The sequence below is a fragment of the Panthera tigris genome, chromosome E1 (assembly GCF_018350195.1).
Source record: "Panthera tigris isolate Pti1 chromosome E1, P.tigris_Pti1_mat1.1, whole genome shotgun sequence".
Taxonomy (NCBI): domain Eukaryota; kingdom Metazoa; phylum Chordata; class Mammalia; order Carnivora; family Felidae; genus Panthera; species Panthera tigris.
This window is the reverse complement of record NC_056673.1, coordinates 49942961-49969987: the sequence shown is the minus strand read 5'-3', so window position 1 is coordinate 49969987 and position 27027 is coordinate 49942961. Positions and strand designations below refer to the sequence as shown.

The 27027-nt window shown below is 41.2% G+C and overlaps 1 protein-coding gene across 1 annotated transcript in view; it reads left to right on the top strand.

The window, feature by feature from the left end:
• Positions 1-9964, top strand: part of ABCA6 (ATP binding cassette subfamily A member 6) — a 57877-nt gene extending 47913 nt beyond the window's left edge. The window contains exons 29-38 of the mRNA XM_042966660.1: positions 792-909; positions 2223-2314; positions 2798-2964; positions 3431-3506; positions 3584-3678; positions 4334-4453; positions 4834-4974; positions 6608-6687; positions 8683-8738; positions 8870-9964. Coding sequence (XP_042822594.1) covers positions 792-909; positions 2223-2314; positions 2798-2964; positions 3431-3506; positions 3584-3678; positions 4334-4453; positions 4834-4974; positions 6608-6687; positions 8683-8738; positions 8870-8971 — 1047 coding nt within the window. The 3' untranslated portion in view covers positions 8972-9964. The remainder of the gene's footprint in view (positions 1-791; positions 910-2222; positions 2315-2797; positions 2965-3430; positions 3507-3583; positions 3679-4333; positions 4454-4833; positions 4975-6607; positions 6688-8682; positions 8739-8869) is intronic.
• The last annotated feature ends 17063 nt before the right edge of the window (positions 9965-27027 follow it).

The following is a 27027-nucleotide window of genomic DNA, read 5'->3' as shown; positions in this document are numbered from 1 at the left end:
CCTGAGCTGAAGTCGGCCGCTTAACCGACTGAGCCACCCAGGTGCCCCAGAGTTCAGTGCCTTTTCATAATTCTTAAATATGCAAGCGCTTCTTTGGGGTGTCCTCAAGGTGAAAGGAGAACACAGAATATAATGGTTTTATTCCACTGTAAAAAAAATTTTTTTAATGTTTATTTTTGAGCGAGAAAGAGACAGAACGCGAGTGGGAGAGGGGCAGAGAGAGAGAGGGAGACAAGAATCCGAAGCAGGCTCCAGGCTCTGAGCTGTCAGCACAGAGCGCGACGCGGGGCTCGAACCCAGGAACCAGGAGATCATGACCTGAGCCAAAGTGGGACCCTCAACTGACTTAGCTGCCCAGGAGCCCCGGTTCTATTCCCCTTTTGAGAAAAATGGGCTTTGATAGGTAGAGCTATCATTTCAAAACCAAACATTTCCCAAGTTGGGGAATTTAGGTGAGATTTGTTTTAAAATGCTGAATAGGGATTAAGATTTAAAGGGTTACTCTTTTATCTGCTAGACAGATGTTATGACGTGCCCGTGAGCTTGGGCACTTCTGGGAAGGCAAAGAGCCAGTTTCCACGAAGCTATCTGTGTTAATTTTAAAAGCAAGAAATATTGTTGACATCAACGAATGCACATTACATTTGAAACAAGTGGTATTGATTTGATTACTGTCAATCTGAAATATACTTTGTTTTATGACATAGAGTAAGAAAGAGTCCAGCAGTGAGAACATAGGAACATAACATCTCTGAAGCTTAAGAGGAAAATCACACTGTCCTCTATTCCAGAAACCTGTCATAATTGCTAGCTGTCTCCACAAAGAGTATGCAGGGCAGAAGAAAAGTTGCTTCTCAAAGAGAAAGAAGAAAATAGCAGCAAGAAATATCTCCTTCTGTGTTAAAAAAGGTTTGGCAGAATCACTTAAGCTTATTCACCATTATTTTAAAAGTACCCCACTGAACATCTATGTTATAGGCACCATTGTACTTGCTGAAGCATTCATTCATTCATTCATTCATTCATTCAACATATATTTTTTAAGCATGCCAGGGACTACTTTGGGTGCTGGAATATAATCATGAAAGAAATAGGCAAGTCCCTATCCTCATAGATTTTGCATCCTAAGAGAGGATCAAAAAACAAAACTAACTTATCAAGAAAAGTGTCAGCACAAAAGCAATTTCTTTCATATATATATATTTTTTAATGTTTATTTTGAGGGGGGAGGAAGGGGCAGAGAGAGAGGGAGATACAGAATCTGAAGCAGGCACCAGGCTCCAAGCTGTCATCCCAGAGCCCAACGCTGGGCTTGACCTCACGAACCATGAAGTCATGACCTGAGCCAAAGTCTGCCGCTTAACCGACCGAGCCACCCAGGCGCCCCAGCACATAGCAAGCAATTTCTATGTGGAGCATTCAGATACGTGAAATGGCGCGAGCAGCTTGGGGCTACATTCACTTAGGGTTAGGGAAGACCTTTCTAGAGCAGTAACGTTTAAGCCAAGACCTGGGTGATAAGAAGGTGTCAGTTATGCGAGCAGGAAGAGGTAAGAGCACCCAGGGAGAGAGAACATCACGGGCAGGGACTCAGACCTGGGGTTGCCTTTGGAATGGTCGAGGCACGGAGAGACTAGTGATGCAGCTGCAGATGGGAGAGAGGAAGTCCGAGTCGGGAGCAGGGCCAGACTAGGTGCCACTCTGCGAAATACAGCCACGGGTTGAGATTTTTATACCAAATTAGTAGAATGCCACCAGAGAGGTTTTAGCCAGCTTTTGGTTAGCACTTAAGCGTCGCAAAAAAATCGCACGTTGGCTATTATTGGCTTGTAAATATGGGTGCCAGACAAGTTAAGGGGCTCTTATATCAGGTCAGATGAAAGACAATGGTGGCTTGGATGCAGGTGGGGGAATTCGGGATGGACAAAAATGTCCCTGCCTTTCCAAGTTTAGGGATCACTCAACCATGGACTCAGAACATCTGGTGCCTACTACCGAAAAGCACCTGGCACATTTTTCCCTGAAAAAAGTAATCTGGAAGACAAAAGACTTATTGACATCAAACCCACAAGCTTTTCACTATTATTTCATATAATTATAGGAGTTAAAGGACATGGTTTGGTGACATGAATTGCATGTATGTGATCAATTTCAAAATAGTGCCGTGCGTGGAGTTTGTGATGACTCACTTCGCAGATTGATAATCAGTGGTTCTCTTTCAGGTGAGATTTTGGGATTGCTAGGACCTAACGGTGCCGGTAAAAGTTCATCTATTAGAATGATTTCTGGGATCGCAAAGCCCACAGCTGGAGAGGTAGTAAAGAATGGAAGAATGATTTTTTATTCCCAAACTATAAATTTCGTGATAAATGCAGGCTGTATCTTCGTGAGACTCTACTTTTAGCAGCTTCGATGATTTTCTAGAAGAAATGTATGAACCGATGTCTATTGTATTCATTTTTTTAGCTTTTTAATTTTTGTCTATTTATTTATCTTTTTAATTAAGCCCTTTTTTATTGAAGCGCAGTTAACAGTGTTAAATTAGTTTCAGGTATACAATATAATGATTTCAGTATCTCTACCAGTTGCAACAGCGTGGTTGGGCGTAGAGGGTATACTGTGAAATGAGTGAAATAAGTCAGACAGAGAAAGACAAAGGCTTTATGATTTCAATCTGATAATAGTCTGTCGATGCTCAAAAACTTGCGGTATTTTTTAGCTTTGTGTCGGTGTCTTGGGGAATCGTGAGATGAGAGAAAAGGCTGCGTGTGGGTCTAAAACCGGTTTACTTTCTCAGGTGGAGCTGAGAGGCTGGGGTCATCAGGGAGACAGCATGGTGGGCTTCCTGGGGTACTGTCCTCAGGAGAACGTGCTGTGGCCCTGCCTGACAGTGAGGGAACATCTGGAGGTGTTCACTGCCATCAAAGGGCTGAGGAAAGGGGACGCCACTGGTGCCATCTCACGGTAAAATGAGGTCGTCTGGTTCCTTTCGGTCCCCAGGCAGGGAGGGAGGCTGTACCACTGATGCTGAATTCACTAATAAAGAATGGAGAGGAGAAGCGACGCCTCCCCCTTTTCAGAGAGTGTCAGTGGTAGGGCAGGGTTGGAGGGCGGGAGCTGTTTCCCGCATCCTTGATTGAGGGATCTTTAAAAAACACAAAAATGCATATAATGATGGACGGTGTTAAATGAATGAATGATCACGCATAAGCATCCGTTTCAGTTCCAAGTTCGGAATTCTAGTTACCCTCCAGGACTTTTTACGAGATGAAAAGCCTTCCATGTTCCAAAACGAACTGTTCTTCTCTCCGATCGTTCGAGTTTCAGAAGAACAGTGCCAGGCTTCCCTCCAAAAGCTATTACTCTTCTGTGGGATCACATTTTCCAAACATCCTCTTTTGCGCTGATATTCTCATCCTTTTCCCATCAGGCTGGTGGATACTTTCACCCTGCGCGAACAGCTAAATGTGCCGGTGCAGAAATTGACGGCAGGAGCCACTCGAAAGGTACGTGTGATGTGTGATGTTCCTCTGAGGGCCGGTATGATGGAAGCAGCGAAATGAGGTGCCTCTCTGCTTTTCAGTTGTGTTTCGTGCTGAGCATCCTGGGAGATTCACCTATCCTGCTTCTGGATGAACCATCGACGGGCATGGATCCAGGAGGGCAGCAGCAAATGTGGTGAGCATTATCATAACCCTCAGAGCCAGGAGTATAACCTTTATGCAAAAGTTGTGTTTTTAAACTGATCTCGGGACACCAAATCCACTCATTTCTAATCTAGTGGAGATAATCCGTATAATTGGGAAAATAAATATTTAACACATAGATTCTCTGATGTATCATCTTCATGTGGTATTCACATTAAAAAAAGAAAAAAAACCCTTGGGGCGCCTGGGTGGCTCAGTCGGTGAAGCGTCTGACTTCGGCTCAGGTCATGATCTGGTGGTTTGTGAGCTCGAGTCCCACGTCGGGCTCTGTGCTGACCGCTCAGAGCCCGGAGCCTGCTTCGGATTCTTGTCTCCCTCTCTCTCTGCCCCTCCCCTGCTCATACTCTGTCTCTCTGTGTCTCTCAAAAATAAATAAATGTTAAAAAATACTTAACCAGAATACCGTTGGCATACCTAAAAATATTAAATATTAATATCAAAGCGTTAAAAATATTAAACACTTCGTATTATCAGAAACCTAATCGATATTCACATTTCTGCTTTTTTAATTAGAAACTTGGCTGATAAAAACGATTCCTAAACTGTATTTTCTTTCTACAATTCTCCCTCCATTTCTCTCTTTTTTTCTACCCTTTTTTTAATGATAATTTTTTGATGTGCTTCAGGCAGATGATCCAGGCAGCCATTAAAAACACAGAGAAGGGGGCCGTACTGACCACCCATTACCTGGCTGAAGCCGAGGCCATTTGTGACCGCGTCGCCATCATGGTGTCTGGAAGGCTGAGGTGGGTGTGTTTCTGGAGTCTGTGCTTGACCCTCAGAACAAGATTCCCCACAGGAAGGGCGAAATCGCTGTGAGCGCCTAGAGTTCTTTCCTTCAGTTCGCTCAGGCATGCCCCTTTCCCTCCATCTGAAATTTAAAACTAACGTAAGAGTGGCTCAGTCAGTTGAGTGTCTGACTTCGGCTCAGGTCATGATCTCACCGTTCGTGGGTTCGAGCTCCGTATTGGGCTCTGTGCTGACGGCTGGGAGCCTGCTTGGGATTCTCTCTACCACTCTCTCTGCCCCTCTCTCTCAAAAATAAATATTAAAAAAAAAAAAAGGAATAATGTAAGAAATTTAAGGAGTAACATTTTTTCCAACATGTTTTCCTTCTTGCCCATAGGTGCATTGGCTCCATCCAACACCTGAAAAACAAACTTGGCAAGGATTATGTTCTAGAACTGAAAGTGAAGGAATCGTCCCAAGTGACTTGGGTGCAAGCCGAGATTCTGAAGCTCTTCCCACAGGCTGCACAGCAAGAAAGGTGAAGGAGCTTCTGATTATGGAAAAACCTGTTGGCATTACCCACTCAAGTGGTTTCTTTTCTGCTCTGTGAGAACTTCAGGATGATTTGACTTCATAATAATAGTTAGGGACCTCAAAAACCGATTTACAGACTCCTCCAGATTGTAAGAGGTTGGAGAGCCACCCAGGAAGCTGTGTCCCCTAGGAAGGCTTGAGGACACCTTGCATGAGCCTCCTCAGCCATCCAGGGCTGGCCCCAACCCAGAACAGGACTTGGAAAAATTGGGGGAAAGGAACTTCTCCCGCATGGAACCCACACAGGACCACGGTTGGCCCCATGCGCCTTCCACAGACCTCCCTGAAAATATTTAAAAGATGTAAATATTTACAGTTTAAAAGATGTAACGTATTTAGGGTGAATTCCCCTCTAGGAAACAAACAGCAGTCGAGATCATCAAACATTCTCCCTCTAATGAGTTTTCATGCCTCAAAATGGAGAACAGAAAGGCGCGTGTGTGGACCTGTACGTCCACGTGTGTTTGTGTATGCCTGCCGGTTGGTGGGGGACGATGCGAGGAGGCGGGACGAGAACTGAATTTGGAACTCCGTGGAGAGAGGAGCACGCCAAAGAAGCAGGGATAGCAACTGCTATTTCCATTTTAGCCCAGCATGAATATAACGGAACTCTCTAAGGCTGTGCCAGGGCAAGTAACCCAGTCCTGTTTCCAGCCTCTTGGTGTTACAGCTCCAAGAAGCGATTTTGATCTAGGTGGGATGGCCATGGGTGGCAAGGCTGGAAGAGGAAGGGCTGGGCTGAAAGGGGCCGGGCCTGGAGGTGTGAGCAGCTCTAGGGCCAGCGGGGGGCATCAGACAGCCATTTGAGGATGAGCTGAGACTAGACACGAAGTCATGCAGCCGGAAGTAGCAAGTGGAAACAAGACGCCACGAATCCGAATCCATTCCGGCTCTTCCTGTCCTCAGAGCTCAGGGAAGTTTATAGTTAAAGCCTTTTGAACTTTCCCTAGTCTGTCCCTCTCTCTGAACCTCGCATCCCCCTTCCCTTAGATTTCTAGTGACAAAGATGAAATATTCAGTTAATTAATTAAAACCTAATGAAAAATTTTTTTAATGTTTATTTATTTGTGAGAGACAGAGACAGAGCAGGAGCAGGGAAGGAGCAGCGAGAGAGGGAGACACAGAATCCGAAGCGGGCTCCAGGCTCTGAGCTGTCAGCACAGAGCCCGACGCGGGGCTTGAACTCACGAACGGCAAGATCGTGACCTGAGCCCAAGTCGGCGCTTAACCGACAGAGCCACCCAGGCGCCCCTAATTGCAACCTAATTTAAACTAAGCAAAGGGATCAGTTCAGATGCCCATGTTCAACAACAATAACAGAAAGGTTTACATACACTGAGCATACATGCAGATAAGCTGCGTTATTTCTAGGAGAATTCGCTCCAACGGCCAGCCACCAAAGACCTTTTAAGGATTTTCCATCGGTCATGTTATTTGTTCTATACGTAAGCCATACGTTAACTGGCATTATTTTTATTTTCTTCAGAGGAAACCGATGTCAATATCAGTATTTATTTTGATGGTCATCTTCTCCCCTTGAAACTCAACGTCAAATATGACATTTTTCGTATTCCCAGGTGTTCGTCCTTCTTGGCCTATAAGATACCTTTGGCGGATGTGTACCCTCTATCTCAGACCTTCCACAAATTAGAGGCAGGTAAGAGGTATCCTTGTAAAATAAAATTTTGGAAGAATCTGTTCGGACTTAGGTAATAATTTCGTGGTAGATAATTGTGTAATATATTTTTCTTTTGTTTAAGTTTATTTTGAGAGAGAGAGAGAGAGAGAGCGAGAGCATGAGCAGGGGAGGGGCAGAAAGAGGGGGAGAGAGAGAATCCCAAGCAGGCTCTGCACTGTCAGCCTGGAGCCTGACACAAGTCTCCCATCCCACCCACCATAAGATCTGTGACCTGAGCGGAAAACCTTGCCCCCATCCATCAGGAGGCCTGCCTCTGTGCCTGTGTGTTCTGCCTTCCTGTCACAGTGAATGAACCGTCCGTGTCTCTTGCTCAGTCTGTCCCCTGCGTTGTGCATGGCTCCCTTGCCACTGGAAATTCTCTGTTCTTCCTCTTCATTGGCTTTCAGCAGACTGTCATGGAGTAATTTCTCACACAGCACAGTGGTGAAAACCCCCAGCTCCTGTGCCAGCCCCTCTACCTTGGTAAATCCACTGGATCTCTGCAGGTCTAAGATGACCCATCTCTAAATGAGGGGTAAGGGAGCCCGGGAGGCTCAGTCGGTTGAGCGTGGGGCTTCAGCTCAGGCCACAATCTCCCGGTGCATGAGTTCGAAACCCCCATCGGGTTCTCAGCTGTCAGCGCCCAGAGCCTGCTTCAGATCCTCTGTCTCCCTCACTCTGCCCCTCCCCTGCTCTCTCTCTCTCTCTCTTTCTAAAAAAAATAAATAAACATTTAAAACATTAGAAATGAGAGGTAATATCAGTGCCCACCTGGCAGGGTCATTGGGAAGATTAAATGAGTTCGTTTGTCAAGTGCCTAGACCTGTACCTGGCCCATCGCGTTTGAGAGAATATGAATCCCAGGTTTATTCCCTCCGCTCTGGACACCCTGACTTCCCAGTACTTCCTAAATGCTACCAGACTTGCACACTCCTGCCTCAGGACTTTGCACTTGCTGATTCTGCTTCGTGAAATTCTGTTTCCTAACTACCCACCTTGCTTTCTCACTTCTTTCAAGTTTCTGCTCAGTTCTTACCTGGTAACTGTGGCCAGCCCCAGCCATCCTGTAAAAAAAAGAGTGCTTGGCACTTCCTGTTTCCTTTACCTGATTTAGTTTTTCTCCCTAGTAGTAGTCGTCATTTATTATATATTTAAGTCCCTATTTATTTAAGGCCCATACTCCTGCCCTTAGAGCGCAGGGGTTTTGTTTTCGCCCCTCCTTTGCCTATGGTACCAAGGGTGGCTCACACACAGAAGATTCTCACTGGGTGAGTAGTGAACTGTGAACGCTTGAATGTGTAAATTCGATGACCAGTCTCACGAGGATTTCCCGGTGGGGATGCCCAGCATAGAGCTTGGTACAGCAGATAAACTGGCTGAAGACAGTGACACAGAAGTATTGGGTCCTTTCAAAGTGGAAGGGATGGGACTGAAATTTTCCTTCTGTGTAAGAATGTACCAATCAATTATGTAGTTCCTCAAGGAATTTATATGTCTCCCAAGACATACATACTAAGTAATAAACCACATCAAAATGTAATATGAGAAAACTCTACTATCAAGATTCATTTAATTTGCATTTGTAAAAATTTATTTATTGTCAAGTTAGCTAACATACAGTGTAGTCTTGGCTTCAGGAGTAGATTCCCGTGATTCATCGCTTACGTACAACACCCAGGGCTCATCCCAACGAGTGCCCTCCTCAATGCCCATCTCCCTTTTCCCCATCCCTCTAACCCCCCACCCCCATAACCCTCAGTTTGTTCTCTGTATTTAAGAGTCTTAATTTGCATTTATATTAACACTATGACTTTTCGTGATTCCATTCTTTCACCAAGCGTTTTTTTTTTCAGCTTTATGTTCTATTTATTTTAATTGTGTGTATTTTTATTTTGTATGCCTTTGAAAAAATTCTTAGTAATAAATTGTAAGCATCTGCTATTCGTCTTTTTTTTTTTTACCCCCCCCCCCCAGTGAAACATAAATTTAACCTGGAAGAATACAGCCTCTCCCAGTGCACATTGGAAAAGGTGGGTCAGCTTTGATGGTTTTGTATCATTCCTGTAAATTTCACACGCTAGTACCATTTATATTTCTTATTAATTTGGAAGGCAATAAATAACTCGATATTCTTTTTCCTTCTGCTCTGTCTCCTTTTTAGGTATTTTTAGAGCTTTCTAAGGAACAGGAGCTGGGGAATTTTGAAGAAGAAATTGATACAACCATGAGATGGGAACTCCTCTCTCCTTCAGACGACTCTTAAAAGCTCAAACCTATTAATTCTTTGTGTCATATAAGCTTATGTTATATGTTATAATTGGCAGTATGTATAATTTTAAAAATCATTAACATCAATATCAGGTATGTTTTGTATGTTTAGTTAATAAATGAATAAATTTCAAGATCATTCTTCCTCTTAAATTTAGGAATGATAGAAAATCTGGGATAAAGCCAATACAAAGTATTGATAAAGTTACTTAAAGACCAGGTACCAGGTATTGTGAAAATATGATCACAAATTTGGAATTTTTTTGAAGTATAACTTCAAACATGGCATATAACTTTGAAATATGACATTTACTAAAAAATTCCCTTGCTGAAATATGTGCTACACGCCCATTTGGAATGCATGAGGTTTATGGGTTTGCTGTAAAACACAAGTAAAACCCAAGAGTCTTCCTCTGAAAACTTTTCAGAAATTGTTTTGAAATTCACAGAGTGAGGAGTCCCTTGGACTCACAAATGAACAAGCACGTACATCGGAGAAGCAGTTCAAACATACTTTTTGAAAATAGGGGCATCACAGCATTTGTTCAGATTTTAAAATTTTTGAATATGTTATTTTGTGATTATGGGAGGTGTTGATTTCTCACCAGCTCATTAGCAGTTTTCTGTGTACAGTTGATCCTTGAACAACATGGGGATTAGGGATGCCAAACCCCTATGTAGTCAAAAATCTGCATATAACTTTTGACTCCCCTAAAACTTAACCACTAATAACCTACTGTTGACTGGAAGCCTTCCCAATACCAGAAACACATATTTTGTATGTCATGTTTTATATGCTGTGTTCTTGCAATAAGTAAGCTAGAGAAAAGACAATGTTATAAGAAAATCATAAGGAAAAAATACATATTCTGTACTGTATGATAAAAAATCCATATGTAAGTAAGCCTGCACAGTTAAAACCCATGCAGTTCAAGGGCCAACTGTATTTTCTGCTATTTTAAAATCACTTCCCTCTTACATATGTATATGTACATGTGTTTCTATCTGTATACACACATACATGAATCATTTTTATTACTAAATTTTAAAAAATATGTGTGTGCTTTACATGTAATTTTATTTTTTTTCCTTAAGCAATAGTTATTTCATTTTGAATATCACCAGAAAATTTTTTGGGTACCAAGCAGTATTCTTGATGTCCTTTTTTTTTTTTTTTTTTTTTTTTTTTGGTGATATGTTATATAACTTAAAACAAATTGTGATACTCATTGAAGAACATTTGCATAATGGAGAAAAATATAGAAATGGAATAAAATTGAATAAAAGAATCACCACACTTTCTCCACACCAAAAAAAAAAAAAAAATCAACTTCTTTCTTTAGTGAACTCTTTTACAGGGGTGGAATCATTATAGTATACATAACTTCTTAATTAAACATATACGCATATTTGCTGATAAAACATTGGAATTGTTTTAATTTACTTTTAAACTTATGGTGGAGTTCTAGCTTTCTATGTTTGCATTTTATTTTGTGTTAATTATTTGTATTCTTTGTTCATTTACTTTTGTACTTTAATCTTTTTCATATCCATTTTGTAAACTTTCATACAATTAAATATTTATCTGCATATATTACATACATCAAAATTATATCTGGAACATTATATTTCTAAATCCATGATAAATGATCGTACTGTTTATTCAGGATCCTTCGCACCCTGTAAAGACAAATTCATATCATAATGACAGTTGCATTTAAATTCTTTCTAAAACTCAGGCAATAAATTCTCCTGTCTTGCTCAGATATACAAGGCCACAACATACATAACCATTCACGTAATGAATGATACGATGAAATCTTTGCTTCTATTCATTATAAGTTATAAATGTTCTTAAGTGTTGTAGAAATACGTTTACAAAGTACTGAATAACCAATATCAGATGATGTATGAATACTTTAAAAGATTAAACTGGACATGATTTGCTAAAACCATCATAATATGCTTGTTTTTGAAAACTTGGGTTTTTATTAGGAATATGTTCAAAAGCAGATACATGGGTATGAAAATGGAAGGAGATCAGAATAAAACAAAAGGGATTTTTTACAAATTTTTTTAAAAACTTTTTTAACATTTATTTATTTTTGAGAGGCAAAGCATGAGCAGGGGAGGAGGAGAGAGAGAGAGAGAGAGAGAGAGAGAGAGAGAGAGAGAGAGAGAATCTCAAGCAGGCTCCAGGCTCCGAGCTGATTGTTAGCACAGAGCCCAACACGGGGCTCAAACTCACAAACTGCAAGACCATGACCTGAGCTGAAGTCGGACGCTCAACCGACTGAGCCACCCAGGCTCCCCTAAAAGGAACTTTTTTTTAAAAGGAAAAATAGTTGTATCATCTCGAACTCTATTGTAGACAGGTCTTGTGCTGGTTTTGTTCTTTATTTTCCTACTATACCCTTTCCAGGGGAGGCTGACCGCTGTGGACTGTATCACCAATTCCCCGCTTTCATGGTTGGCTTCCAATTGGGTCTGACCAATCCAATAGGAAAGAGCAACAATAGACGCAAAGGTGGAAAAGGAGAGAGATCAGAGGATCTCTTCCCTCTTGCCCTCGTTTTCATTCCAGATGTCAAGCAGTAGATGTATCCTTCCATGCCCATAGCTTTTGCCCTCTGCCAGTTACATGCACCTGCTTCTGACCCCTTTAATACTATTGACCCCAGTAACGTCCTATTCTCACCTAATCTTCACTCAGCCTCCAACAATTCATCAAATTACCATTTAAGGTGTTTGTTCCTACCAGTTCTTGGCTAATCTTCACTCAGCCTCCAACAATTCACCAAATTACCATTTAAGGTGCTTGTTCCTACCAGTTCTGGGCTCTACTGGCTTCCGCTTCAGGTAAGCTGATCTTGGCTACAATTCTCTATATTTACTTGCAAAAAAAAAAAATAAGAATAAGATTACATATAAAATGTCTCTGCTCCCAGTTCCTGCTAACATTTGGCCTTGGACCCCAGTTCCTGACACAGAGCTCCTAAGACCCTTGGAATTTCTTGGATGATAGAAGTATCTTTTGTTCCAATAAGATGACTCTGGTGGGCTGTAAGATCAGCACTGGTCACCAGAAAGACCAAACCCTGATTAGAAGCTTGGTATTTTCAGCCCTACCCCTATTCTCCAGAGGTGGGAGAAGGGTTAGAAATTGACTTAATAGTCAATCACACCTATCTGATGAAGCCTCCATAAAAATCCCAAAAATATAGGATTCAGGGAGCTTCCAAGCTGGTGAACGCATCAATGTGCTGGGAAGGTGGTGGGTGCATCCTAGTTCCTGGGTGACTGAGGCTTCTGAGCTTGGAACCCTTCCAGAAGTTACCCCATGTATCTCTTCATCTGGTTATTCATCTGAATCCTTCATCATACAATTTATTATATAATCAGCCAGTAAACATAAGTAAGTGTTCCCCTGAGGTCTTTTATTTAAAAAAATTTTTTTACACATACTTATTTTTGAGAAACAGAGTGAGACAAAGCGTGAGCGGGGGAGGGGCAGAGAGAAAAGGAGACCCAGAATCTGAAGCAGGCTCCAGGCTCCAAGCTGTCAGCACAGAGCCTGATGTGGGTCTCGAACCCACAAACTGTGAGATCATGACCTGAACCGAAGTCAGATGCTCAGCCGACTGAGCCACCCAGGCACGCCCCCCCCCCCCCACTGGAGGTCTTTGAACTGTGCTAACTTGTCAAACCCAAGGATGGGGTCATGGGAACCCCATTTAGAGCTGGAAGGCCAGAATCAGAGAAGGCTACATGGGACTCGGGGAAGTCTTGTGAGACAGGGCTGTTAACTCATGGGATCTGACACTACAGACAGATCGTGTCAGCACTAAATCAAATTGTAGGACCCCCAGCTGCTGTTGGAGAATTGGTCAGTACGGGGGGAAAAATCCCCACACATTTGGTGGCAAGAAGTGAAGTATGAAAGCAAAAGAAAACACGAAAAAAACAAACAAACCTGCTTTTCCCAGACATTTGGTATCAGTGAAATGGAATTTGCTAGAACAGCTCTGGCACATATGGAAACATATGGTTTGGAAAGAGAAAGAAAGAAGGGCAGGGATGAGGAACGCTGATCCCTGAATGGCCACCTAGGCACTTGTGGTATAAAACTGTAACGGCTCTTTGATCAGTTACTAAGGGTAAAAGTTACCAGTGGAATTAGAGATGAGAGCAGACCCAAGGAAATGCAAAATAACGAGCATGCTAAATACGCAACCTCTTGGTTATCATTATCTGTAACAGCTAAAATGAGAGAGAGTTCTGAGTTGGAACTTGATGCTGGACCAAGTTCAAATTTGGATCAGCCTGAGCTTTGGCCACTAGCCTCAAAGCTGCCCACAGAGGGGGAAATTATGCCAGGAAACTACCTCTAAGCCCTCTCATCACCAAAAAGGTAGTCAGTGTGGTGGAGAGCAAAACCAGAAAACTACTAAAGCCGGGGGATATGGTGTGGAGGAGATGTCTCATTTCGTGGATCAAATTATCATCTTCCTGAGGAACGTTTCCTAAACTGGACTGCGGGGATAACTCATTTGGGGGCTATGTCTTTGGTTTCGAATGGTGCAGAGTGGAGGAGCATGTTTGGTTTGATACAGGATCTGTAGTCCACCATTGAACAACCCCGGATGGTTATATGTGATTCAGACACGCAGAAGGTTATTCCTGAGGAATCGATTCCTAGGAGACTGGATAAAAGCCACCATGAGGTGTGCTTACCTGAGACGGAGGGCTGCCCGATTCCCCCTCCAATTGCCAAGTGGAACACTTCAGATGAAGCGGCGAATGTGCTTTGTGGGCAAGCCACGTGGGATTGGCTTTATGGTGACTAGGATATTCACCCACTAAATATGCCCGTTACCAGGTTATGGTAAATGCTGTGATTAAGGGTGCCCCTTGTCACATGGGCATCCCATGTGACACTACTCTTGCAAAATCAAATGGTCTCAGAAGTTTTATCAGTTTTGCTCTCTCAGCTGCCCCATTTGGATCTTACCGATACCAAGGTCACCAAAGGAATTACAAAAGAAATGGGAGAGACAGAAAGGAGAATCAAGGGACTCCACCCAGCAGTGTGGACGTCTTAGATGGTTATTGAAAAGGGGGATGAATGTGGTGGACATAGTGTTGAAACAAAGATGTTGATGCAGCATTATGGAAGCTTGTGTGGACCAGTGAGACTCCCCATGGGTCCCCAACATTAGAAGGCCCCCAGACAAGTTCTCTCCATTTACCCCACTTGGAAGGAATTCAAAAGCCAGGCGGCAAAGATTATGTGAGAAACGCCACCCAGAATCGCCTGGGGTATTGGGTCAGCAGATTAATCCAAGTAAATATTGGAGAGGCCAGAGTCTTCTGGCCAAGTCTGGTGGGGACCCAAGGCCACCCGCACATGTATGGATAAAATGGCCAGGGAGCTGAAGGGGAGGAGAAGAAACCTTTTCTGGGACTCCTTAACACAGGAGCCAATGCATTGTGATTTGAAATCTCTGGGTAATGCCTTCACAGCAGCTTAATTTAGATCAGGAAGATATAGAAATTAAAAGGTGGATGGGATTAAGGTGAAAGTTTAGAGGAAAATTGGGATTTTTGAGCAAACTTTTTGTGAGGTGGCTGGTTCCCCTCTACTTGAATGTATCACTGGGGTGGCTATTACGTCCAACTAGCAATTACTTCCCCTACCTAATATTGTAAACAGAAGGCATGACAGTCCCCCTTGGGCACAGTAAACGGAAACCACTAGAATTTCTCGGGCCCACACAGGTGGTTAATTTAAAACAATGCAGAATACCTGGTGGGCAAAGGGATTGCCTCTTTAATTAATGACATGTTAGCAGCGGGAGCACAGGTATCAATGAATTCTCTGTATAATAGCCCTGTGTGGCCTGTGGAAAAGTCTTTATAGCTCATGGAGACCAACAGTGGACCACTGAGGCTTAAATAAAGATGTACTGTCCAATACATCGGCAGTTCCAGACATGGCTTCAACCACCCACAAAACACAACAGGTATCCCGGGATTTTTTTTTTTCCAAATGTTTTCTTCTCTAGCTCAGTCTTGGAAGAGAGCCAACCATAGTTCATTTTCCCATGGGAAGGATCCCAGTTCACGTTTACTGTGCCATCACGGGTCATCTGAACTCAGCAGCTCACTGCCATGACTTGGTCGGAAGGGATTCGGACCTGATACAGGTCTCCAGGGTAAAAATACACCGTCTTGGTGATGTGATAGTATTGGAAACTGAAGAGAAGCCTTGGGACTGATTCGAATGCAATGGTGACACACAGACGCAACCAAAACTGGTTAATCAATCCAGCGAAGGTCCGAGGACCTGCCCTGATGATAACATTCTTAGGAATAACCTGGGCAGGAGCCCCATGGAATGCTCCACAAATGACTGTTTCTTCCCACTCTTAGGACCAAACAAGAAGCCCAGTGTTTGGTGCTTTATTTGGATTTGGGGGAATGCGTATTTCACATCTAAGAATATTGCCAGCTCCTTGAAAGAAAGCCATATTTGCGCGGGGACCTAAATACAAGCATGACATATCTGAATTGTAAAAAGTGGTAGGTCTCTCCTAGGATTCCAGATCTCAAGGCTGTGGTTTGCCCTGAAGCCTCAATCTCCGATGGGTCCAGGAAACATCACTGATTTTCAGTTTGTTTGGCTTTTTCTTATTGTTAGAAGCCAGATGACTTCAAAAGTGTTTGACGTGTCAGAGGTAAAGAAACTTAATTTTAAATCTTAGCAGTTTAAATCTTAAAATTTAAATTTGAAGACCCACCTCAGGCTAGTGGCTACCATATTGGATAATGTGTTTTTAAAATTAGTCCGGATTTCTGGCCTCATCCTAAATGATAAGATTTCAAGGGAACTGAGTTCTGATCATCCCTCTCTCTTCTCCCATATAATTGCTGCCTCATATTTTAGTCCCTGTTGTGACTAACATGTCCCTCCCACCCCAAACACGAGTTAATCTTTGTCGTCATTACTTTGCACAATCATATTTATTTAGTTTATCAATATAATTATTAGTTTTCAACATCCAACTACTTCCTTGTGTGTTCAGTCTTTTTCTCCTTGAGGGGTGTTTATTAGTTCCTTCAGAGATATGTATAAAAGAGAAATCTCAGGGGCGCCTGGGGGGCTCAGTCGGTTAAGCATCTGACCAGCTCAGGTCATGATCTTGTGGTTCATGAGTTCAAGCCCCACCTTTGGCTCTGTGCTGACAGCTCAGAGACTGGAGCCTGCTTTGGATTCTGTGTCTCTTTCTCTCTCTGGCCCTCCCCCACTCACCCTCTGTCTCTCTCTCTCTCTCAAAAATAAGTATTAAAAAAAATAAAAATAAAACATTAAAATTTAAAAAAACCACAATCTCAGATTTTGTTTAAAGATATGACGTTTTATCCTTACACGTGAATTATATTTTAGCTGGCTTTTTCAATCAGCCTTTGCTAAACCACCTAAAATTTAACTGGCTTAAAATAACAATCTTATTTTAGCTCTGTTTTCCTGTCTCATTTCTGGCATCCGGGTGTTTATTTTCGTTTGAATTTGATCTCTATTCTTGTTATATTTTATTCATGCATTTTAAGTCTTTGTTGAGGGAACAAACACATCAGCATCACCCAACTATTGGTAGAAATCTTGTGATGGTCTTTTAAAATTATACCATGCGCTATATTGATGCAAATGATCAATTAAAAGGTAGCTGGTCCAACATTTTCTCCAGCTTTTTAAGTGTTACACTAAGCAAACCAGGAAACTTGCAAAAGTACTCCAGGGGCCGGTTTAGAAGAGTAACAATTGTGCGTTGTAAATACTTTTACGTAACAGAACAGATTTTTGTTTGAAGTTCTTGCCGACTATTTTTTACAAAAAGGCTGAGCACCTGACCTTCTTACACAATAGTAAATAACTTCTGGATATTTGGATGTAATCACATATCTAAATCTATATACATGAAAGACTTGTAGCCAAAAATGTTGTGGTTTGAGGCTTGGATCTTTCTAATCTGTAAGAGAGAAGGAGACCAGATTCCCCCGGCTCCATTCAGGCATTCCGCACTGAGACTGGCATCCACCATTACTAACATACCCCCTTTTCACATCCTCCCCTGAGATACTCCCCCACTGTCGACAAAGTCAAGGAGAAAATCAATGGCAATATTGCTCAGTTATTTCAAACCAAATGAGCTGTGTGCAGCTTTGAGTGATGTACTTATAATTGATGATTATGTCCAAAAAGCCCCAGATGTAACAGGCTTATGTAAAATAAAACAAAAGAGGTGGGCGGGGGGAGGAGGGGGGGAAGAAACCTGTGTAGACCCAACAACTTTATAAATTCAAAATTGGTGAATATAAATAAAAACAGGAAGTCGTATTTAATTATACAGTAAGCAAATTACCTTTTGTGAAAAGAATGACATCGCAAAAATGTTACAAAATTCAACACTTTTTGTATTGCTATTTTTGTCACTGAGACACTAGCACGGTCGCTCGTGTCCTGAGTTTGAATAACTCATCTTGTTCAGTAACGAAGTTTTTTCTTTCTTGCTCATGTTAAGCATCTTCAAGTCTTTAGGTAATTCATGACTTAGTCAGTTTCAGTAGCCATCGATAACCTTTATCGATCCACCAATGATTTTAGTCATTTGTAAACAACTTTCGAAAATACGCTATTTGGGGCCGTCAGTTCAGAGGCAAACTTCACAGGCTTTCCTTCTGTTTTAAGGAGTCCTACCAACCTCTGCAGAGCTCTCAGCATGACTTGAAAATTGCTAACATGCCTAAGGAAGACGTCTTCCATTCTTTTGACAGTGATGTCAAAACTCCTAACACCATCCTCAGTGGCCAAGCACATCTGTCGGTCTGTTCTTAGAATTCGCTTTCCACTTCGCAGAAAAAAAACCTCAAGTCTGAGTCTCATCGGGTTCTGACCCAGGCTCTCCTTTTCTACCTCCCACCAAGAAAAAGCAATGCTCCCTCTGTTACTTGATTTCTCCTGGATTTTTAGCATTTCCATTTTTCCTTTCCCCTCCAAAATACCATCTTTTAAAGATACCTACTCTTGGCCCAGACAATTCATTTTGGCTACCCCCCAACCAATGGCCTTTCTTTCATAACCAGGCTTCTAGAAAGAATCCCTGAGAGTTTCGTTTTGTTTTTGCTTCCCTATCTCACATCAATATTCTACATCTGAAACTCAAAATATATGTATTGAGCAACTTTCATGTCTTAGGCTCTCTGATATGAACCATGGTGAGGATTCCACAGTACCCCTAAGATTTTTACAGTCTATGGTGGGAGAGAGATGAGTATAATTAAAGTACTAAGAGGTACATATTACCAAGCCCTGGGAACACCTGAGAACGGCATCTATCTAATCCACATGTAGGACGGTCAGAAAGGTTCCTCCAGGAGGAGGCCAGACCCAAGACCTGAAGGACAAGTAAGAATTAGACAGATAATTATCAATTATTACTTATAATTGTCAGGCCTTATAATTAACTTTATAAGGTTATTATGGGAAGATCAGTTGAGAGGAGGAGTTAACTCCAGGAGAGCAAATAAAGGTAAATGAGAATACAGTGCACGAATTCATTAAAAAAAAAAAAAATCACGTATGGGGCACCTGCGTGGCTCTGTCGGTTAAGCGTCCGACTTCACTCTGGTCGTGATCTCGCAGTTTGTGAGTTTGAGCCCCACATCAGGCTCTGCACTAACTTCTCAGAGCCTAGAGCCTGCTTCAGATTCTGAGTCTCTCTCTCTCTCTCTGCCCCTCCCCTGCTTGCACTCTGTGTCTCTCTCTCTCAAAAAATAAATAACCATGTAAAAAAAATTTTTTCAAAGATCGTGTCTAAATTATGACTGGAGTTGGAGTGAGGGTTAAGGCACAGGCAGGCTGGAGAGAGGAGCACTGACCGATGATAAAAGCCTTGTGTATTTTTGCAAAGAAGCCAGTGAAGGCATGGATGGGAGTGACATAATAAAAATTGTATGTTGGAGTGATGTACGTGGTATGAAAATGGATGACTTTCCAGTTTTAAGACAGTAGTTGGGCCAAAGGTAAGACAAAGGCAATAGATCTCAAATACCCAACAAACTTCCAGGAAAAAAAAAAAAAAAAAAAAAAGAATGGAAAAGCTAAAAGGGAAGCCGTATTGGGCCAAAATATTAGCTGAAAATTTCCCAGAACGTAAACAAAACAAAAACACAAGTTCTTTGATTACAAGTGACCACAGAGTGCCACGTAGGACCAAGAACCAAAACGAAAACCAAAACCTACACCTAAGCACATCTGCATGAAACTTCATATACTTCTGACTAAAGAGAGAATCCTAACATATCCTAGTAGGAACAACAAAATAAATGAATGAGCATCAGAGTTCTAGAAGCATTCTTTTTTTTACATGTTTATTTTCTTTTATTGAGAGGGAGGGAGAGAGAATCCCAAGCAGGTTCCGCACTGTCAGTGCGGATCCTGACGTGGGGCTCCCCGCCACGAACCGTGAGATCGTGGCCTGAGCCGAAACCAAGAGACAGATGTTTAGCCAACTGAGCTACCCAGGCGCCCCCACAGTTATATAAGCATTCTTATCAGCAAAACTAGATGTGAGAAGGCAATAACATGGTTTTGTTTTGGTTTGGGTTTTTTTGCATTTTTAATTTTTTTTATTTATTTATTTATTTATTTATTTATTTAATATTTTTATTTTTTGGTTTCAGGAGTAGAACTCCGTGATTCATCACTTACATACAACACCCAGTGCTCAGCACAAGTGCCCTCCTTAACACCTTAGCCCACCTCCCACTCACCTCCCTCCATCAACCCATAGTTCTCTATCAAGAGTCTCTTACAGTTTGGTTCTTTCTCTTCTCTTACCGCCCACCTTCCCGAATGTTCATCTGTTTTGTTTCTTAAGTACTACATATGAATGAAATCGTATGGTATTTGTCTTTCTCTGATTGACTTATTTTGCTTAGTACAATACATTCTAGCTCCGTCCACATCATTTCAAATGACAAGATTTCATTCTTTTTTGATGGCATTCTTTTTGATGTGTGTGTGTGTATGTATATATGCATATAATGGAATGTATATACGTATATTTACACACACACCACATGTGTATATAAACACACCACATCTTCTTTATACACTCACCAGTGGATGGACATCTGGGCCCTCTCCATAGTTTGGCTATTGTTGATAATGTTGCTGTAAAAATTGGGGTGCACGTACCCCTTCAAATCTATATTTTGTGTCCTTTGGATAAATAGTGAAATTACTGGAACATAGGGTAGTTCTATTTTTAATTTTTTGAGGAACTTTCATACTGTTCTCCAGAGTGGCTGTACAAGTTTGCATTTCCACCAACAGTTCAAAGTTCCTTTTTCTCCACATCCTCTCCAACATCTGTTGTTTCTTGTGTTGTTACTTTGAGCCATTCTGAAAGGGGTGAGGTGGTTTTTCATCGTGGGTTTGATTTATATTTCCCTAATGAGGAGTGATGTTGAGTATCTTTGCATATGTCTGTTAGCCATCTGGATAACTTCTTTGGAAAAGTGTCTATTCATGTCTTCTGCTCATTTCTTAACTGGGTTGTATGGGTTTTGGGTGTTGGGTTTGATAAGTTCTTTATAAGTTAGTGTTGGACACTAACCCTTTGTCAGATATGTCCTTTGCAAATATCTTCTCCAATTATGTAGGCTGTCTTTTCATTTTGTTGATTGTTTCCTTCGCAGTGCAGAAGCTTTTTATCTTGATGAAGTCCCAGTAGTTCATATTTGCTTTCATTTCCCTTGCCTTCATCATCGTGTGTAGTAAGAAGTTGCCCCGGCCAAGGTCAAAGAGGTTGCCACTTGTGTTCTCCTCTAGGATTTTGATGGTTTCCTGTCTCACCTTCAGGTATTTCATCCATTTTGAATTTATCTTTGTGTATGGTGTAAGAAAGTGGTCCAATTTCATTGCATGCCGCTCTCCAGTTTTCCCAACACCATTTATTGAAGAGCCTATCTTTTTTCCATTGGATATTCTTTCCTGCTTTGTCAAAGGGGAGTTGACAAACTTGTATTCTGTTCCATTGATCTATGTGTCTGGTTTTGTGCTAGCATCATACAGTCTTGATGACTACAGCTCTGTAATACAGCTTGAAATCTGGAATAGTGATGTCTCCAGTTTTGTGTTTCTTTTTCAGAATTGCTTTGGCTATTTGGGGTCTTTTGTGATTCCATGTGAATTTTAGGGTTGTTTGTCCAAGCTCACCAAAAATGCTAGTTTGATAGGATGGCATTGAATGTGTAGTTTGCTTTGGGTAAAATAGATATTCTAACATGTTTATTCTTTCAATCCATGAGCGTGGAATGCTTTTCCCTTTTTGTGTCCTCTTAAATTTCTTTCATAAGTGTTCTATAGTTTTCAGAGCATAGGTCTTTTACTTCTTTAGTTAGGTTTATTCCTAGGGATCTTACTGGTTTTGGTGCAATTGCAAATGAGATCGATTCCTTGATTTCTTTTTCTGTGGCTTCATTATTGGTGTATCGACGTTGTATTGGTTGTACAGATTTCTGCACATTGATTTTTATACCCTGTGACTTTGCTGAATTAGCAATTTTTTGGTGGAATCTTTCAGATTTTCTGCATAGAGTATGATGTCCACTGCAAATAGTGGAAGTTTTACTTCTTCCTTGATGATTTGGATGCCTTTTACTTCTTTTTGTTGTCTGATTGCTGAGGCTAAGACTTCCAGTACTATGTTAAATATAAATGGTGAGTGTGGACATCCTTCTCTTGTTCCTGACCATAGGGGAAACGCTCTCCGTTTTTTCACATTGAGGATATTAGCTGTGGCTTTTTCATATATGTCCTTTATGATGTTGAGGAATGTTCCATCTATCCCTACTTTGTTGAGGGTTTTTATCAAGAATGGATGTTGGGGCTCCTGGGTGGCTCAGTCGGTTAAGCATCTGACTTTGGCTCAGGTCATGATCTTATGGTTCGTGGGGCTCTGTGCTGAGAGCTCAGAGTCTGGATCCTGCTTCAGATACTGTGTCTCCCTCTCTCTCTGCCCCTCCCCCCACTTGTGTTCTATCTCTCTCTCAAAAATAAACATTAAACATTTTTTATACAAATATATTTTTAAAATTTTTTAATGTTTATTTGTTTTTGAGAGAGAGAATGCAAGTGGGGGAGGGGTAGAAAGAGAGGGAGACACAGAATCTGAAGCAGGTTCCAGGCTCTGAGCTGTCAGCACAGAGCCCGCCACGGAGCTTGAACTCACAAGCCATGAGATCATGACCTGAGCCAAAGTCGGACGCTTAACTGACTAAGCCACCCAGGTACCCCTATAAAAAGAATAGATGTTGTATTTTTTTTTTTTTTTTTGTCAAATGCTTTTTCTGCATCTCCAGGATCCTATGGTTCTTACCCTTTCTTTTTTAATGTGGTGTATCACACTGATTGATTCGTGGACATTGAACCAGGCTTGCAGCCCAGGAATAAATCCCACTTGATCATGGTGAGTAATTCTTTTAATGTGTTGTTGAATTTGATTTGCTAATATCTTGTTGCGAATTTTTGCGTCCATGCTCATCAGGTATATTGACCTGTAATTCTCCTTTTTAGTGGGGTCTGTGTCTGGTTTTGGAGTCAAGGTAATGCTGGATTCATAGAATCAGTTTGGAAGTTTTCCTTCTATTTCTATTTTTTGGGACAGTTTGAGAAGAATAGGTATTAACTCTTCTCTAAAAGTCTGGTAGAGGATGAGCACTGGGTGTTGTATGGAAACCATTTTGACAATAAATTTCATATATTGGAAAAAAATAATAATAAATAAATAAATAAATAATAAAAGTCTCGTAGAATTCCCCTGGGAAGCCATTTGGCTCGGGACTCTTGTTTGTTGGGAGATTTTTTTTTTTACTTTATTTATTTATTTTGAGAGAGAAAGAGGGAGTGCTCACACAAGTGGGGGAGAGGCAGAGAGAGAGGGAGAGAACGAGAATCCTAAGCAAGCTCTGTGCTGTCAGTGCAGAGTCTAACACAGGGCTTGATCCCCAAAACTGTGGGATCATGACCTAAGCCAAAATCAAGAGTTGGATGTTTAACCAACTGAGCCATCTAGGCACCCCTGTTGGGAAATTTTTGATTACTGATTGAATTTCTTTGCTGGTTATGGGTATGGTCAAATTTCCTATTTCTTCCTGTTTCGGTTTTGGTACTTTGTGAGTTTCTGGGACTTTGTCCATTTCTTCCAGATTTCCCAGTTTGTTGGCATATAATTTTTCATAGTATTCTCTTATAATTGTTTGTTTTACTGTGGTGTTGGTTGTGATCCCTCCTCTTTCGTTCATGATTTCATCTATTTGGGTCCTTTCTCTTTTCTTTTTGAGAAGTCTGGCCAGGGGTTTATTAATTTTTTTAATTCTTTCAAAGAACCAAGTCTTAGTTTTGTTGATCTATTCTACTGGGGTTTTAGTTGGTTTCTACATCATTTATTTCTACTCTCATCTTTATTATTTCCCCACTTCTGATGGCTTTACACCTTATTTGCTGTTTATTTTCTAGCTCCTTTAGGTGTAAGACTAGGTTGTGTATTTGGGAATTTTCTTGCTTCTTGAGATAGGCCTGAATTGCAATATTCTCCCCTCTTAGGACTGCCTTTGCTGTATCCCAAACGTTTTGGACTGTCGTGTTTTCATTTTCATTTGTTTCCATGTATTTTTTAAAATTTCTTCTTTAATTTATGGTTAACCCATTCATTCCTTAGTAGGATGTTCTTTAACCTCCATGTATTTGAGGGTTTTCCAAATTTCTTTCTTGTGGATGACTTCAAGTTTCATAGTGTTGTGATCTGAAAATGTGCATGTATGATCTCGATCTTTCTGTACTTGTTGAAGACTGATTTGTGACCCAGCATGTGATCTATTCTGGAGAACGTTCCATGTGCACTTGAACAGAATATATATTCTGGTGCTTTAGGATGAAATGTTCTGAATATATCTGTTAAGTCCATCTGGTTCATTGTGTCATTCAAAGCCATTGTTTCCTTGTTGATTTTCTGCTTAGATGGTCTGTCCATTGTTGTAAGTGGGGTGTTAAAGTACCTTACTATTATTGTATTATTATTAATGAGCTTCTTTACATTTGTTATTATTGATTTATATATTTGGGTGCTCCACATTGGGGGCCTATATATTTATAATTGTTAGATCTTCTTGATGGATAGACCACTTGATTATGTTATAATGCCCTTCTTCATCTCTTGTTACAGTCTTTGGTTTAAAATCTAGTTTGTCTCGGGGCACCTGGGTGGCTCAGTTGGTTAAGCTTCTGACTTTGGCTTAGGTAATGATCTCACAGTTCATGGGTTCGAACCCCACATGGGGCTCAGTGCTGACAGCTCAGAGCCTGGAGCCTTCTTTGGCTTCTGTGTCTCCCACTCATACTCTGTCTTTCTCTCTCTCAAAAATAAATAAACATTAAAAAAATAAATAAATAAAATAAAATCTACTTTGTCTGATATACATATGGCTACTGCAGCTTTCTTTTGATGTCCATTGGCATGATAGATTGTTCTCCATCCCCTCACTTTCAATCTGCAGGTGACTTTATGTCTAAAATGAGTCCCTTGTAGGCAGCATATAGATAAATCTTGTTTTTATATCCATTCTGATACCCCATGTCTTTTGACTGGAACATTTAGTCCATTTATATTCAGAGTAATTATTGGTAGATATGAATTTACTGCCATTGTGTTACCTGTAGAATTGGTGATTCTGGTGATGCTTTCTGATCCTTTTTAGTCTTTGTTGCTTTTGTTCTTTTTTTGTCTTCTCCACTCAAAGAGCCTCCCTTAAAATTTCTTGTAGGGCTGGTTTAGTGGTCACAAACTCCTTTAGTTTTTGTTTCTCTGGGAAACTCTATCTCTCCTTCTATTTTGAATGACAGCCTTGATGGATAGAGTATTTCCTATTCAGCACGTTGAATATATCCTGCCACTCCTTTCTGGCCTGCCAAGTTTCTATGGACAGATTGGGTGCAAACCTAATCTGTCTTCCCTTGTAGGTTAAGGACTTTTTTCCCTTGCTGCCTTCAGAATTCATTCCTTGTTTGTGTATTTTGTGAATCTGACTGATATGTCTTGGCAATGGCCAGCTTTTGTTGAACTTAACGGGAGTTCTCTGTGTTTCTTAGATTTTGATGTCTGTGTCCTTCCCCAGATCAGGGAAATTTTCAGCTATAATTTGTTCACATAAATCTTCTGCCCTATTTTCTCTGTCTTCATCTTCTGGGACTCCTATGATATGAATGTTATTATGTTTTAATAAATTGCTGAGTTCCCTAAGCCTGCCTTCATGATCCCTGACCTTTGTTTTCCTCTTCTTTTCAGCTTCTTTATTTTCCATAATTTTATCCTGTATATTTAGCTGACTCGCCCCTCTGCCTCATCCGTCCTTATGTTTATGGCCTCCATTTGTGTTTGCCTTTCGGTTACAGCATTTTTAATTTTGGCCTGACTTTTAGTTCTTTTATCTCTGCAGAAAAGGATTCTCTGGCGACTTCTATGCTTTTTTCAAGTTCAGCTAGTATCCTTATAATCATTGTTTTAAATTCTAGTTCAGACATTTACTTTTATCTGTGTTGATTAAATCCCTGGCCATTATTTCTTCCTGTTCTTTCTTTGGAGATGAATTCCTCAAGCTTATCATTTTAGAGGAAGAAAACAGCAACAACAACAATGAAAATAATGATAATAATCATAATAGAATGAAATAAAAATTTAAAAATTTAAAAAAATCAAATAAAAGAAGCTAGATCCTGGGTGTGTTTTGGTCTGCTTGTTAACAGAAGCTTGATAACAAAAAAAAAAAAAAAAAAAAAAAAGAGAGAGAGAGAGAGAGAAAAGAAAAAGAGTGGGAAAAATTTTTAAAGAATAAGAAATAATAAATGATAAAATAAAATTTTAAAAAATTAAAAAAGTTTTGCTCTTTCTGTGTCCAAGAAACAAAAGAAAAGAAAATCAACAATAAAAACAAAAGCAACAACAAAAACAAACAAAAACAAAACAAAAAAACAAATAAAGCTAGATCCAGTTTCTCCTAGAGCTGAAACTTTGCAGCACTCTATGATGAGTAGACTAAGTGCATGGAAGGGATTTGCTGGTCTTCTGGGGAAGGGGCCTGCTGCTCTGATTCTCAGGTGGACTTGCCCTAGTGGAGGTGAGCTTGGAGGGCACAGGGGTGTGGGGCTTGGTACAGTGGCTCCATTCTCCACTTGATGGTGGAATTTAGCTCACGGGGGTCAATCAGTATTGGTGGGCAACTGGTGAAAATGACTTCACCCCACTCTCCAGAGCAGGAAGTTTGCACCCTCATGCGTGCACGATCAGTCACCCCTTCTATGTCCCCTGTTTCTGTCTCTCTCTGTTTGTGTCTGAGCTGTCTGCCTACCAAGCAGCATCTCCCTCCAGAGTCTCATCACAGGCATGGCTATGTTTCAATACACCCCATTTGAGAAACTCCTGCAGCTCAGACCCGTAGTGATCTTCTGGGGAAGGGTGTCATCATGCTGTGGCCGGCTTCTCCCAGGAAATGGTCATGCCACCATGCAGTGGCAGCAGCTCAGAGTTTATGGTAAATCGCAACACACAGCCAGAGCCAGAGTTTGCTGCCCTCAGCTGGAGTCTTTGTGTGGGTATGGAGCCTTGATGGTTTGTGCCTGCTGGGTCTTTGGCTCACAGAGAGGCCATGTGACCTCTACCGGGGTGTGCTTTCTTTCACAAGCTGGATGAGCTACTCTGTCTCCCCTCTTTATTTCTCCTCCCTGCAAAAATGGTTCCCTCCCCTCTGTGGCATCCCATCTCTTCTCTCTCCAATTCACCTCTCCACACCGTGTCCCTGCCGCCTTCTCTCCCTCAAATTATGCAGATTGTTCCATTAATCCTCAGATCGATTTCCTAGGTGTTCAAAACGGTTTGATGTTGATCTAGCTGAATTCGAGAGACGAGACAGGCCCAGGGTCCCCTTACTACT